The sequence below is a fragment of the Calypte anna genome, chromosome Z (assembly GCF_003957555.1).
Source record: "Calypte anna isolate BGI_N300 chromosome Z, bCalAnn1_v1.p, whole genome shotgun sequence".
Classification (NCBI taxonomy): domain Eukaryota; kingdom Metazoa; phylum Chordata; class Aves; order Apodiformes; family Trochilidae; genus Calypte; species Calypte anna.
Window position 1 is genome coordinate 3642910 of NC_044274.1, and position 13404 is coordinate 3656313.

At 43.9% G+C, this 13404-nt stretch overlaps 1 protein-coding gene across 9 annotated transcripts in view; it reads left to right on the plus strand.

The window, feature by feature from the left end:
- PIAS2 (protein inhibitor of activated STAT 2) overlaps positions 1 to 10913 on the plus strand; it is a 35062-nt gene extending 24149 nt beyond the window's left edge. For 3 of the 9 annotated variants that reach the window (XM_030467421.1, XM_030467423.1, XM_030467425.1), the window contains exons 10-14: positions 451 to 584; positions 1013 to 1184; positions 3379 to 3518; positions 6378 to 6415; positions 8840 to 10913. In XM_030467421.1, the coding sequence (XP_030323281.1) occupies positions 451 to 584; positions 1013 to 1184; positions 3379 to 3518; positions 6378 to 6415; positions 8840 to 9082 (727 nt within the window). In that variant the 3' untranslated portion in view covers positions 9083 to 10913. Of the gene's footprint in view, positions 1 to 450; positions 585 to 1012; positions 1185 to 3378; positions 3519 to 5051; positions 5111 to 5882; positions 6045 to 6377; positions 6416 to 8839 lie in introns of all 9 variants that reach the window. The other 6 variants (XR_003988672.1, XR_003988675.1, XR_003988673.1 and 3 more) reach the window with 6 other exon arrangements.
- The last annotated feature ends 2491 nt before the right edge of the window (positions 10914 to 13404 follow it).

Consider the following 13404-nt stretch of genomic DNA (forward strand, 5'->3'; position numbering starts at 1 on the left):
TTATTTGATTATCTCCTATCAACTAAGTAGATTTATCTCCTTAACTCCTCCTCTAACTCTTGAGCATCAGTGTATTCCCTTTGAAGAAATCCAAATGTGACATCCAAGGGTAGGCCTTTCTTTTACACCACCCTGTCCCTGGAGCTGTTAACTTTAAAATGAGTGCCAGACTTGAATCAGAGGGCAATGATTTCTGATTCTGTGGAAATCTGTGGATTGTTGCAAGCTGGGGTGGAGTATGGGTTGCTTGGGATACTCTTAGGTTTTGATGCCTGACTGTAAAGTCTTCAGTCGCAGGCTCTCAGATAAGATAAATGGCAATGAGAGAACATGCAGTGGGTCAAAGGTGATCATAATGCTCTTTTCAACCGTGTCTTCTTTTCACTTAGAGTAAAAAGATGTCACTTGGAATAAAAAAACCCAGCTTTTTCACTCAGCTTTATTTTTCAGGCTCTTCATGGAAATCCTTAATGAATGTTCAGATGTGGACGAGATCAAGTTTCAAGAAGATGGCTCCTGGTGCCCCATGAGGCCAAAGAAAGAAGCTGTGAAAGTCTCAGGTCCACAGTGTACCAAAATAGAAAGTATGTACACCTGGGTCCTGGCTGCAAGTCAACAAAAAACCCCATGGAAACTTAGCAGTAGCTTCTGGATAATCTGTATGGATGTTGATGTTTGTTTGCTAACCTTCTTGTCCCTTAAACTCAAAAGAAAGGGTCATACATCTAAAAGTATAATTTTGGGGCTTTGTCTTTGCTGTTAAGAAAATAGGTGTTAAGAAAATGAAAGGTTGCTCTTGTTTTAGGTCCTCAAACTGACGAGTGAAAATTAAAGCTCGTGCTTTAATATTCTCAACACAACACTCATAAAAACTGTTCCTGGCCTGTAGCATTCTCTGTGGCTGCCAGGAAGATGATCTAAGACAGGATTTGAGTTCCTGGTTCTGTTGCACATAGAAACCGCTGATGTCAGTAGCCTTTAAAAAGCAGTGATATTTTATTTTCTGTTTCAGGCTCCAGTGTTGTTAGCAAACCCTGCTCTGTGGCAGTGGCCAGCGAAGTCAGCAAGAAGAAAGTCGACGTTATTGACTTGACTATAGAAAGCTCTTCTGATGAAGAGGAAGATCCTCCTGCCAAAAGGAAGTGCATATTTATGTCCGAAACACAAGGAAGCCCAACTAAAGGGTTTGTCAATTTTAATGTTGGTTGTTGTGATTTGTTGTATGTCTCAGATAAACTGATAGACAAATGGACTTGTAATCTCTCTTCGGGATCCAGCTCCACACCTTCCAGAGGATAATTTCTAGGCCTCTCCTTGCAGAAGGGTGTGTTGATAAGGTACCTTTGCCCAGGAAAAACACTTAAGTAGTTCTGCATCTCACAAAAGACTTGAGCTGACTGTTGTTGTGTTTGATATTTCTCCACAGAAAAGGAAGCTGGCTAAGCTAACAGACAGGATTCTCCTGGGAAAGCAGATTATGCCAAATGGAGGAGCTTTGCATTCTTGCTCGTTAGTGTCATCTTAAGGGCTTTTCTCTCAGAGCCCAGGAAACTAGGCTGCATGTTTCATCCATCCTGTCAGTCTTGGAATGGAAACATTTGGCTGTTGGGAATCAAGAGCAGCTTTTCCTCCATCTCTCTGTTAAACTCTGGAGTGGATGGACACTGCTGCACCTTCCTTAGCACCAGCAGTGACTTCAAATCCTCTGTCAGCTGCTCCATCTTTGTAGTCATGCCTGACTTCAGCCATAGGCTTAATCCCCTGCTTTACTGTCACCTTCTGTCTGTCCCAGCCTGTGCAGCTTGGCTGCACTTACTGTTTGTGGCTTCCATAAAGTTCTTGCCCTTGGCTTGTAGGGTGCAGGAGACCTGAAGGGGTAGAGGGGGGCACAGGTTGGGCCCTGCTCCAGGAGGTGATTCCAAACACCAGCTTTCAGTAATTGCTTGTAAGTGCTGCTGCATGTGAGGTCTGTGTCGGCCTGGTGGCTCGTGTCTTGAACTGAAAACACTAGGAACAAAACAAAACCTCTTCTCTTTGGCTGGAAGTAATGAGCAGCAGTACTGTGTCTCTAATCCTCAGATAATGTGTGATCCCTGAGCAAATAGCTGGTCAGCTTCAACAGCTTCCAGCAGTGGTACTTGAAGTGCTGTTGCTTTTCATGAGGACAGTAAAAGAGTCCTTCTGCAAGAGGCTTGCCTTTTTTCTTACTTTTTTTCTTTAGAAAATGATAGCCACAAAAAAAAAAAAAATCTCTTGAAGCTTTAGAAGTCCCCAGGACTTGTGCCTGTGTTTGTCTGAGGTGTTTGCCTGCAACCATAGTTGGCAGAAAGGCTGAGTTCTCTTGTCTATCTGTGACCAATGAATTTTCCTTATTGTTTGGGCTTGGGAGTGGCATGTTCTGCTTCCTCAGACCCAAATCAAGGCCAGTCTTTGGGGTAACAGGCTTCCCTCTGGTGAGCAATGGTACCTGGGGGCTAGATTTGGCAGAACTGTGGGGTTGTCTTCCTACAGTCTGGAGTGTAAGAGGTGCTTGGGAAGGGTCTTATGACCCTCTTATGACCTCTCAGCTTATGAGAGCCTAATGTTTTCCAGTTCGGAAGATTGGTCTGCAATCCAAGCTTCAGAAATCAGAAGTAGCATAAATGCTCTGAGTGGATAATTCTGGTGGGCTGGAGGGAGCAAAATGAAGCATCTGAGAGCAAGACTTCTTTGTGTTTCCACCTGACCTGGGTTTTGTGGGGTATTTTTTTGCACATGGATGGTGCTCTGAACATCTGTGGCCCCATCTTTACCAGCAGTGGGGCAGCAGGTGGGTCTGTAGAAGGGTTTTTCCCTGGTGGCCTGTTCCTGGAGAGGTGACCTTACAGTGTGGGGCTCAGGCTGTGAGTCCAGGTGTGTGTGATGTGTAACTCCCATGTGTGTCACCCGTGTTCCAGGGACTGGGTTATGGTCAGTGGTGCTCTGGGTCTGACAGGTGAGCACCATGAACAGTTCTGTGGAGAAACTGAAATGAGTTGAGAAACTGAAATGAGTGCTCTCCTCCTGGCTCTACACATTCCCCCCTCTAGGGTCCTCCACAAGAGACAGGTCTCCCATTTCTGTCCCCAAGTGGTAGATTGTTCTAAATGACTCCAGAGCTGTTATTTTGCTTTGGTGCCAACTTGCTCTTAATGTCACAGCTGCTGCTGAGAGCCAAGATAGGTTATTGTGAAGACTGCCTTGAAAGAGGAAATCAGGAGTGGACTGTGGTGTAGTGAGTGGCCACACTGCAGTTGTCCTGTCACAAGAGTGACCTTGTGATTGAGAGTGCACAGCAGTGCATAACTTCTCTGTAACTAGTTAGGTTGTTTGTAATTCTCCCTGTGCTGTTTCAAACAGGGTTCTCATGTACCAGCCATCTACTGTCAGAGTGCCCAGTGTGACCACAGTCGATGCTGCTGCTCTTCCTCCTTCATTAACAGACTACCCAGTACCATTCCATCATCCACCAATGTCCAGCATTTCATCAGACTTGCCAGGTAGGTGGTGGTTAGTTTTTAATGTGTGTTCTGGCAGCCTTATTAATTTGTGGGGTGGGTAAAAAAATTGGAGAATGGATCGTCTTTTCTTTTCTTTTCTTTTCTTTTCTCTTCTCTTCTCTTCTCTCTTCTCTCTTCTCTCTTCTCTCTTCTCTCTTCTCTCTTCTCTCTTCTCTCTTCTCTCTTCTCTCTCTCTCTCTTCTCTCTTTCTCTCTTCTCTCTTCTCTCTTCTCTCTTCTCTCTTCTCTCTTCTCTCTTCTCTCTTCTCTCTTCTCTCTTCTCTCTTCTCTCTTCTCTCTTCTCTCTTCTCTCTTCTCTCTTCTCTCTTCTCTCTTCTCTCTTCTCTCTTCTCTCTTCTCTCTTCTCTCTTCTCTCTTCTCTCTTCTCTCTTCTCTCTTCTCTCTTCTCTCTTCTTTCTCTCTTCTCTCTTCTCTCTTCTTCTTCTCTCTTCTCTCTTCTCTCTTCTCTCTTTCTCTCTTCTCTCTTCTCTCTTCTCTCTTCTCTCTTCTCTTTCTCTCTTCTCTCTTCTCTCTTCTCTCTTCTCTCTTCTCTCTTCTCTCTTTCTCTCTTCTCTCTTCTCTCTCTTCTCTCTTCTCTCTTCTCTCTTCTCTCTTCTCTCTTCTCTCTTCTCTCTTCTCTCTTCTCTCTCTTCTCTCTCTCTTCTCTCTCTCTCTCTTCTTCTTCTTCTCTCTTCTCTCTTCTCTCTTCTCTCTTCTCTCTTCTCTTCTTCTCTCTTCTCTCTTCTTCTCTCTCTCTTCTCTCTTCTCTCTTCTCTCTTCTCTCTTCTCTCTTCTCTCTTCTCTCTTCTCTCTTCTCTCTTCTCTCTTCTCTCTTCTCTTCTCTCTCTTCTCTCTTCTCTCTTCTCTCTTCTCTCTTCTCTCTTCTCTCTTCTCTCTTCTCTCTTCTCTCTTCTCTCTTCTCTTTCTCTCTTCTCTCTTCTCTTCTCTTCTCTCTTCTCTCTTCTCTCTTCTCTCTTCTCTCTTCTCTCTTCTCTCTTCTCTCTTCTCTCTTCTCTCTTCTCTCTTCTCTCTTCTCTCTTCTCTCTTCTCTCTTCTCTCTTCTCTCTTCTCTCTTCTCTCTTCTTCTCTCTTCTCTTCTTCTTAATGGAACAAGAATGTACGTGCAGTATTGCACTGATGTGATGTCTACACAAGCCCAGTAAGGGCCCCAGTAAGGGTTGTCTTTCCAGTCTCAGATTGCAGTTCACAACAGTGATGTGAAAAAGAAAAAAAAAATAAAAAAAAGGAATTGCTTCTGGGGTACAGATTGGCACTAGGGAACAGCAGCCAGAAACACTGCTTGCTTGTTTTTGGTTAGACTTTGTGTAAACATCTGGTTGTAACATGCTGTAGATGCAAGGGAGAGTAGCTGCTTGTTTAATCTCTGGAGGTGTGATGGCACTGGCTCACCTCATCCTTAGCTGTAGAGATGTTCTGCTAGCTGATTCTAGTGGTGCTCTGTCTAAGACTGTATGAAAAAGGTTAAGGTGAGCTACATTATGTAAGCTGACCTCTATTGACTTTCTTTACCTAGACATACCCTAAATGCCTATGATGTATTCTTCAACACTGCTGCTAAATATCAGACAAAAGGTGGGGATACTGATTGTTTTCTATCCTGGCTCCTTGAAAAGAACACTGTGTAGAGGGACTCTGGGGGTTCTTTTTGCCAGCTGTAAACGAACCCAGAGCCCAGGAAATGGTGACTTGTGGTGACAGGTGTCACTTTGGCCTCCTGTATTTCCTTCTCCCCCCCCTCCATTGCCTGTCTCCATTTCTCCCCTGCAACATCTCCGGGTGTTTTCCTCTTCTTTCAGCACCAGTTTGGCAATGGGATGGATATCATTCCCCTTGTTGTTTCTCTTGTCCATTTTGGCTCCCTTACTGCTCCCTCCCTCCACTTCTCCCTTTTTTTTTTAAAAAAAATAAAAAAAAAATCAGTTGCCTACCCAAATTGGATAGGAGAGAATGGAAGTCTAGAACTGTTGTTTTTTGTCCACTGAAACTCTGGAAAACGCAAGAAAAAATGTAGCTGTCAATTTTCTAAAAGCAACTGAGCTTAAATCTCCTTCAACACTGTTCTTTACTGGAGAGGAGGAGGAGAGATGCCACTGGCCAGAACAGATTTGGAGGTAAGGGGAGAAGGAGGGAGTAAGTTTTATTACCATTTCTCTCTGACATAGCAAACACAAGGCCAATATTTAAAAACAACAAAAAAGGGCTGTAATTTCTCATTGGTCTCATAATTGCCCTAAATGCTTACACACTGATGGTGTATAAGACAGACACTGGTTGTCACTGCTCACAGAGGATATACCTTGAACTACTTGTAGTCTCCTCTTCTTCATTCCTTTTATTTGTCTAGACACAAAACGGGGATGATATTAGAAATGTTTCCTTATTGGCTGCCCGTGGGTGGAGGAAGAGACCTGCTGCTTGTTTTTGGACTTGTGCATGTTGTGACTTTACTTCATTCCAGCATCTTTAATGTGATGACACTCTTCATGTCCCAGTTTGGCCAAGTCAGGTACAATATGCAGTGAAACTTGCATTGTGAACCAACAGCTCCAATTGGCAACCTCCATCTAAGCAACCACATTGAACCACCCTGCAATATCCAGTGAATAATACATCATTATGTCATTCTCATTCTTAAAAAAAAGAGCCACTTGTACTAGATAACTCGTTTTGCTGCTGCCTGAAGTAGTCAAGAGTGGTGTCACAGTGGTATGTTCCATTTAGAAACTGTGTAACAATTGCAGAATCTGTTCTACAACCACCAAAAAAAAAAAAAAGTTCCTTAAGTTTGTTGCCTGTGGATAAAAGACTCATCAGTTTATTATTTTCTCTTCTTTTCTAGGTCTAGAATTCCTTTCCCTAATCCCAGTTGATTCACAGGTATGTTTCTGAACTGCTATGGGGTTAATTTCCAAGTCTGTTTTCTGTGTCATACTGCTTGAGTGATGCCATAGTCCATCACTTCAATCCACTTTAGCTTAGACATAGCCACAGACCAGGAAAATCCCTTTTCCCAACAAGAGGTGGAGATGATCATGCATGAAGGGAAGGTTCAGTGTAGCCTCACTCTGCTAAATCCAGGCAGAAAAATTCCCTCTCTATCCATCATTTGCCTTTCTGAGGCAGATGTGTGCACAGCACTCAACTCATTGTGTACCTCACACTTCTAGTTGATATTCTGAGTCTGTAGGCCAGGTCAGGCTTAAATAAACTTCACTGATTGCTTTTTCTGGTGGTTTTGATAGCTGTATAGTAAGTTATAGAGAAAGGATCTTCATTAATTCAGTGGGCTCATGGTGGAATTTTGATAGATTTTTATCATCCACCCATGTAACACCATAACCCCACTGGCTTTGGGTTTTATGGAAGCTTCTTAGGTCAGGCAGTGCTTTTACCTCCCTGGAAACTTAAACTTTGCAGAGTTAGGCAGAATGATTCTTTCTGTGACTGAATTCTCTCATGCCACAGCCTTGAAATGTTGGGGGGGGGATGCTTTTTCCCTAACTGGGACAAGAGGATCTGGAGCAGACCCCCTGCTTCCATCTCTGAATAGGACTCTCCTGTAGAGTTGACTTTCTGGTGCTGTAAAAGCAAAGGGTCAGCTTCCTCCTTTTCTTTCCACTTAACTGCATCTTGCAATACTCTGTGCCTGACCTTGGGATCTGAACTTCCAAAAGTAGGAATAACAGAAGTTTTTATGTGGGAGATTTTTATTTTTTTGGGGCGGGGGCAGTACAGTGCTATGAAATTTTGCCTACTTTGGGCAGTTCAGGTTGAGTTCCAAACGCATGCCCAAGGTTGGAATCCACAGGGTAAGAGGAATTAGGATGTGCTGTGTGTGCACGTGAGGGTGTCTTGAATTACTACCCTTTTCTTTTGAGACCTGGCAACCTTGTTCTGTTTGGGAATGTTTGGAATGTTTCAGCTCTGCTTAGAGAAGGCTTAGTGGAAGAAATTCAGCTTAGTGTTTTCTGAGTCAGACTTGATCAGGGCCCGTTTGTCACTTCTAAAATGCTTTGGGACCTGACGTGTATCCTTGCAGGAGCAAACTGTGGGAATGTTGATTGTTACATCTGCTGCCATTTGAGGGCACGAAGTGACTCTGAACTCCTTTCTGCTACAATTTGGGATGAAAGCAGCCTGCAATATGCAACTGTGTCCAGCAGCTGTGGGCAGTGAACATGCTCTGAGTGCTAAGGGGGTTTTTTCATGGTCATGGTGTTGTCATGGTGGTGTTGCTTGTTGTGCTAGTAAAGGCCCAAGATAACCAGTTCGTAAGAAAATTAAAAAAAAAACACCAAAAACCAATGAGGAAGGTGAGGGGTAAGGGCTTGTGGCCCCTGTCAGGGTTTAACACTGCCCTGGCAATTAAACCAAGTGACAGATGCTCTCTATTAATCTCTCTCTCCTCCCTGATAAAGAAAGGAGTGAGAATAAGGGAGACTGATGGGTTGGAAACTAAACTACACAGCTTTAATGAAACAGTAATGATAAATAGGAAAAATGACTAAATATATACAAATATACAGGAAAATTGATCCCATGTTCCTCCCCCTTTTCCCCCAGTAACTCTCACATCACCACCGAGGCTGCAGGGCAGCCCTGGGAAAGTCCAGGCTGGAATCCTGGGGTCAGCAGCAGTTGGGAGCTGGAGGCAGGAACACACAGATTGAGGCTGGCATGGATCAGGAGCACAGGCAGAGGAAGGGATGGAATCCTCCCAGGATGCTGGGTGAAGGAAGGGAAGCAGGAAAGGCAGGACGGGCAGGCAGCTGTGTGATCCCTCAAATTTATACTGAGTATGAGGTGTATGGGATGGAATACTCTGTTTAGTCAATTCTGGCATCTGTCTTGTCCATTCCTCCCTAAAGGAGGGCTGCAGGTGGGACCTCTTTATCCCTCTTGGAGGGCAAAATGTTCCTCAGAGCTGAGCAGTGCCCTTGGCTCTGCACACCAGTCTCCAGCAGTAACTATAACCATGGAGTGGGATCAGTCCCAGCAGCAGACACTGCCTGAGAACCTTGCTGTTCATTTCAGCAAGTGCAGCTCCTTACAAGAGACTGAGCTGAAAGCAAAAGTGCAAGACAGAAAATCACCTTTATCCTGGCCCAAACCAGGACAGTTCCCATCTCTGTTTGCTGGTTTGCAGAACACTCTTGCTGCAGGTGCCTTAAGGAGGCTGTGCCCGGCTGGGTGGTTTTTTTTTTGTTTGTTTTTTTGTGCTTGTTGTAGGGAAGATGTATCTTCAGAGCATACATTTCCCTTGTGCAGTTGGTCTCCTCATTCTTCGTTGTTTGTTTCAAGCAGTACTGTCCTCCTATGTTTTTGGATAGTCTCACCTCAACCTTAACAAGCAGCAGCACGCCTGGCAGCATCATCACATCAACCAGTCAGCAGGAGGGCAGCACTCACGTTAGCTCCTCCAGCAGCAGCAACAGCAGCAGCAGCAACAGCAGCAGCAGCAGCAGCAGCAGCAGGGGCGAGGCAGGAGGAGTCATCACCACCAGCGGAGGCAGCAGCGCTCCTGACATCATCTCCCTGGACTGAAAACAAGGGGGCAGCATTGGGACTGGCAAAAGCTTTGCTGCTGCCCTCGGCTCTCTCTGGAACTCGAGCATCTCAGAAGCTGTTTTCTGGTATTTATTGAAACGATTCTTTTTTTGGTTGTTTTTTTTTTTTTTTTTTTTTTTTTTTTTTTTTTTTTTTGTTTTGGGGTTTTTTTTTTTTTTTTTGGAAAACTAAATGGAAACGATCGACTTCTCTGTTTTGTTTTGTTTTTTTTTTCTTGTTAAATAGCTGGTGTAGGCTCTTCAGAACATGCTTTTAGGCTTTTAGCTTGTTCTGGGGAAACTTGACCTTTTGTTGCTGAGTGGATTCCACAAATGGTATTAAATGTTGTTGTAAAACAGAGCAATAATGTAAAAATACGATTGTTGGTTTGGGTTTTTTTTTTTAATTATTTTCTTAAAAAAAAAATAAAAGGCACTTAACCACTCAAGCAGCAACCTGGACAGAGGTGCAGAAGTGTATGCATTGGTGAATTTTTAATGTTTTCACTGAGGCCTCTGATAAAAGTTGATACAGAGAGGCTTTGTGAAATAGCCATGACTTGTGTTGTAGGTCTCTTGTGCCCCACCTCCCCTTGATGTGGGGGCTGTATGGGAGGGAAGCCTCTGTAAATGGGAGGTTTTTAAATTTTTTTTTCTTTTCCCGAGTTTGTTTTTCACAAATTCAACTAAATCCTTATCCTTTGGGCTCAAGAGAGGACAAACTATGCAAACCCTGCAACACACAGTCTTTTGTGCTGTTAAAGTCACAGGCACAACACTTCTCCAAGCACCAAAACCTCCGAACTGTTTACAGTCGGACTGTACATAACTTTAAGAGGGGATATTAAAAAATAAAATAAAAGCCTTTAAAACTCAAAATTTAGATCATAAAGTCCTTGGTGGCCCTCTCTGGCACTGCCACCCCTGGTCAAGCACGTCGCATGCTTTCTGTGGCAGCTGTGGGGAGACAAAATGGGGATTACTTTCTGCAGCGCAGGGTTTTTTTTTCCTAGGATCTCTTGCTCACAGCTTCTCTTGCTCCTGAAACTTGGGAATGCTGCACTCTGACTCGCCATGGGGAAGGCTTGGCTTTGTGGAAGAAGGAAGCTGTAGCTGTAGTTGTGTTCCTAACTGCTGGAATTACGTGCTCAGGGCTCAGTGATGCTCTGACCCTACGCTACACGGCCTCCTCCTCCTCCTCATGGCTCCTTCTGACTTGATGGAAATAAATTCCTTCTGTTCCACTCCTCTGATGAATCTGCTGCAGTGCTGTCTCCCCACACACCTCCAAGGGCAACCTCATCAGTACTGTATGTAGGTTACAGACCAGGAGAATAAACTCCTTTACACAGAGGTGGAATAATGTTATTGTCTACATGTTAACACAGCAGCTTTTCCAAGTGTTGTGTTGCTGTTGAGTGACTGTATTTTAGATTACTCCTTCCCAAATTACCAGCTCTCACTTTTTCCTACTTTTGTGTTCCATTGTTCTTGGTTTTGTTTTGTTTTGTTTTTTTCTTTAGTCAGGTGTCTGGTGCTTTTTGCCTTCCATTACTGTTACAGAATCTGAACGAAGTACACGGATAAGAAGTGTTGAAGCAGGATGTATTGTAACTCATCTGCCCTGTACTCTCATCTTTAATGCTGCATTGATGTTCCTCATTGCCTTTTTTTTTATATTATCTTTTGCTTAAGTCTTCACATGTTGGTCTTAATATTTCATTCAGTCTTTTCTCCTCCTCTCCTTTTCTGTTGAAATTTTTTTGTACCTGTTAAGGATGGGATTTTAGCATGATTAATTTCCAATAAAGCCATGCTAGTCATGAAGTGGTTCTTTGGTTTGGTTTTTTTTTTTTTTTTTTTTCAAATGCCCTGCAGCAGCTCAGTGCTTTCTCTTATCAGAACTGCCCAGTGACTTCAAACTGTTACAAAATGAGGAGAGAGGGAACAGGAATTCTGAATGAAGTGCTTAAAAATGATGCTGAAGGTGCACTAAACTTGTGTGAATTGGGCAAGCTGGCTGAAGGGGTGGAAACATCCCACATGTATGCCAGGAAAATTAATTAAGGGTGAGTGGTGAGTGCCATTTTTTAGGATGTGCTCTAAACCATCTGTGGTATTATAAAATATGGGTGTCACAGATAAAGTACAGGTAACAAGCCAGGTTAGCATGTAATTTTATTTTATTTTTAGTAGGTGATCATGCCATTTTCACGTGACATGAGTTGTGTGTGTGTGTGTTCACTGTGACACTAAAAGCTTCCCTGTACAAAGCTCTACAAGGACAAAACTGGGCAGTGCATCACATCTGACACAGAAGTGATTGTCATTTATTTAGGAAGTTATCCAGGTGTGGAATACCTTCCCTCGAGCCTTTGGGTGTATGTGTGTCAACCACACCTTTTCCAGGATGGGATTTTTGGAATCTCCAGGGAAAAATCTGCCAGTGATCAATGGCAAACGGTGGAAAAAACAGTTCTGGTTGTCAAGTCAGTGGTAAAACCTAGTGAGAAGGGGAAAAAAAAACAACCCAAAAACCAACTAAAAAGGGATGAGCTAGCTGCAGGAAAAAAATACAACTGGTTTATTGTCATTTTCTCCATAGACAAAACCATAAAATAATCTTTCCAGGAGCTGGGTCATGGTAGTAACTGCTACTTGGTAGTAACTGCTACTTAGCAGTAATTCTTTCAAGCAGGTACAACTGAGGCCAACTCCACAGAACTGCTGAAATACCTGGTGTGTGCAAGTAGATTCCCAATAAAAATAGGTGAAATTCAGTTCAGACATTACATAGTATTTCATATCTCTCAGGACCTGAACTGGTCACTGCCACTCAGTTTGAGATCATGGGGTGGTGATGAGCAGTACAGAAGTGCTGCTTCACTGTTGAGAAACAAAAAATCAAGTAAAAGTAACTGTTAGGAAAGTACCTGTTAGTAAAAGTACCTGTTTGCTCCTGTTAGGAGCAAACAAAACACATCCAGCTTGCACCCCTATCATAAAACTGAACTTGAGGTTCCTTTGATATAGAAACAGTCACTGCAGAAGAGGGTCAGAGAAGGGGAATACAGACCAGCAGCCACTGATGTTTTACAGTGAGGGGGAGAATGAGTAACTTTTTTTCCCAAAGAAAAGGTCACTACATTGCTCAAGAAACCATTTCTGCCCCAGGAAGCTTTTGAAAGTCATTATGAAAAAAAAAATCAAAACCCCAAACAACTGGGGAAGTGCTACAGCAGCTTGCCCTGCTGTCTTCTACAAGCACTGTGTCCAGTTCTGGGCCCCTCAGTTCAGGAAGGATATCGAGGTCCTGGAGCAGGTCCAAAGGAGGGCAACCAGGCTGGTGAAGGGACTTGAGCACAGACCCTATGAGGAGAGGCTGAGGGAGCTGGGGGTGTTGAGGCTGGAGAAGAGGAGGCTCAGGGGAGACCTCATCACTCTCTCCAACTCCCTGAAAGGAGGTTGGAGCCAGGGGGGGGTTGGGCTCTTTTCCCAGGCAACTCTCAGCAAGACAAGAGGGCACAAAGGGTCTCAAGTTGTGCCAGGGGAGGTTTAGGTTGGAGATGAGAAAGAATTTCTTTCTGGAGAGGGTGATCAGACCTTGGAATGGGCTGCCCAGGGAAGTAGTGGATTCTCCGTGTCTGGAGCTCTTTCCAAAGAGCCTGGATGTGGCACTCAGTGCCATGGGCTGGGAACCACGGGGGGAGTGGATCAAGGGTTGGACTTGATGAGCTCTGAGGTCCCTTTCAACCCAGCCAATTCTATGATTCTATGATTCATTTTCAGCTGCTGTCATGGAGAAGAGGCTGGGCTGAAATGAAACCTTCTTAACATTCAGGAACCTGAGCATTTATCTCAAGATGCACAAGTGTTTCCTTTGCTGCTTACTCATCCTCCTAGTGGTGTCATCTCTGGCATACTCGGGGGGGGGGGGGGGGGGGATTGAGTGACATGAAAAGCTGTCACTGTGAACCTGAAGCTTTGCAGAACTGCACCAAGCCACTAATTAACAGGAATATTGGTAATTTCCCCCTATCTTTAGATTGCTCTTCTCAAAAGATTCAGCTGCAGCCTGGGCAAGTGCCAAGGTTTGAGGCTGGGCTGGACAAGAGATGCTATTCAGTAACCCCCTCCCAAAAGGGGAAGGGAGAGAGACTTACAGGTTGGAAGAAACTAAAATGGCTTTTTAAATAAACAGTAATGCAAAAAAAGGTACAATAATAATAATAGGAAAATAATTAAATACATAAAAAGGAGCACATGTTTGCTCTGGGTTGCCCAGGCTATCCTGCAGTGGTTATTCACAGGTGTGACCCT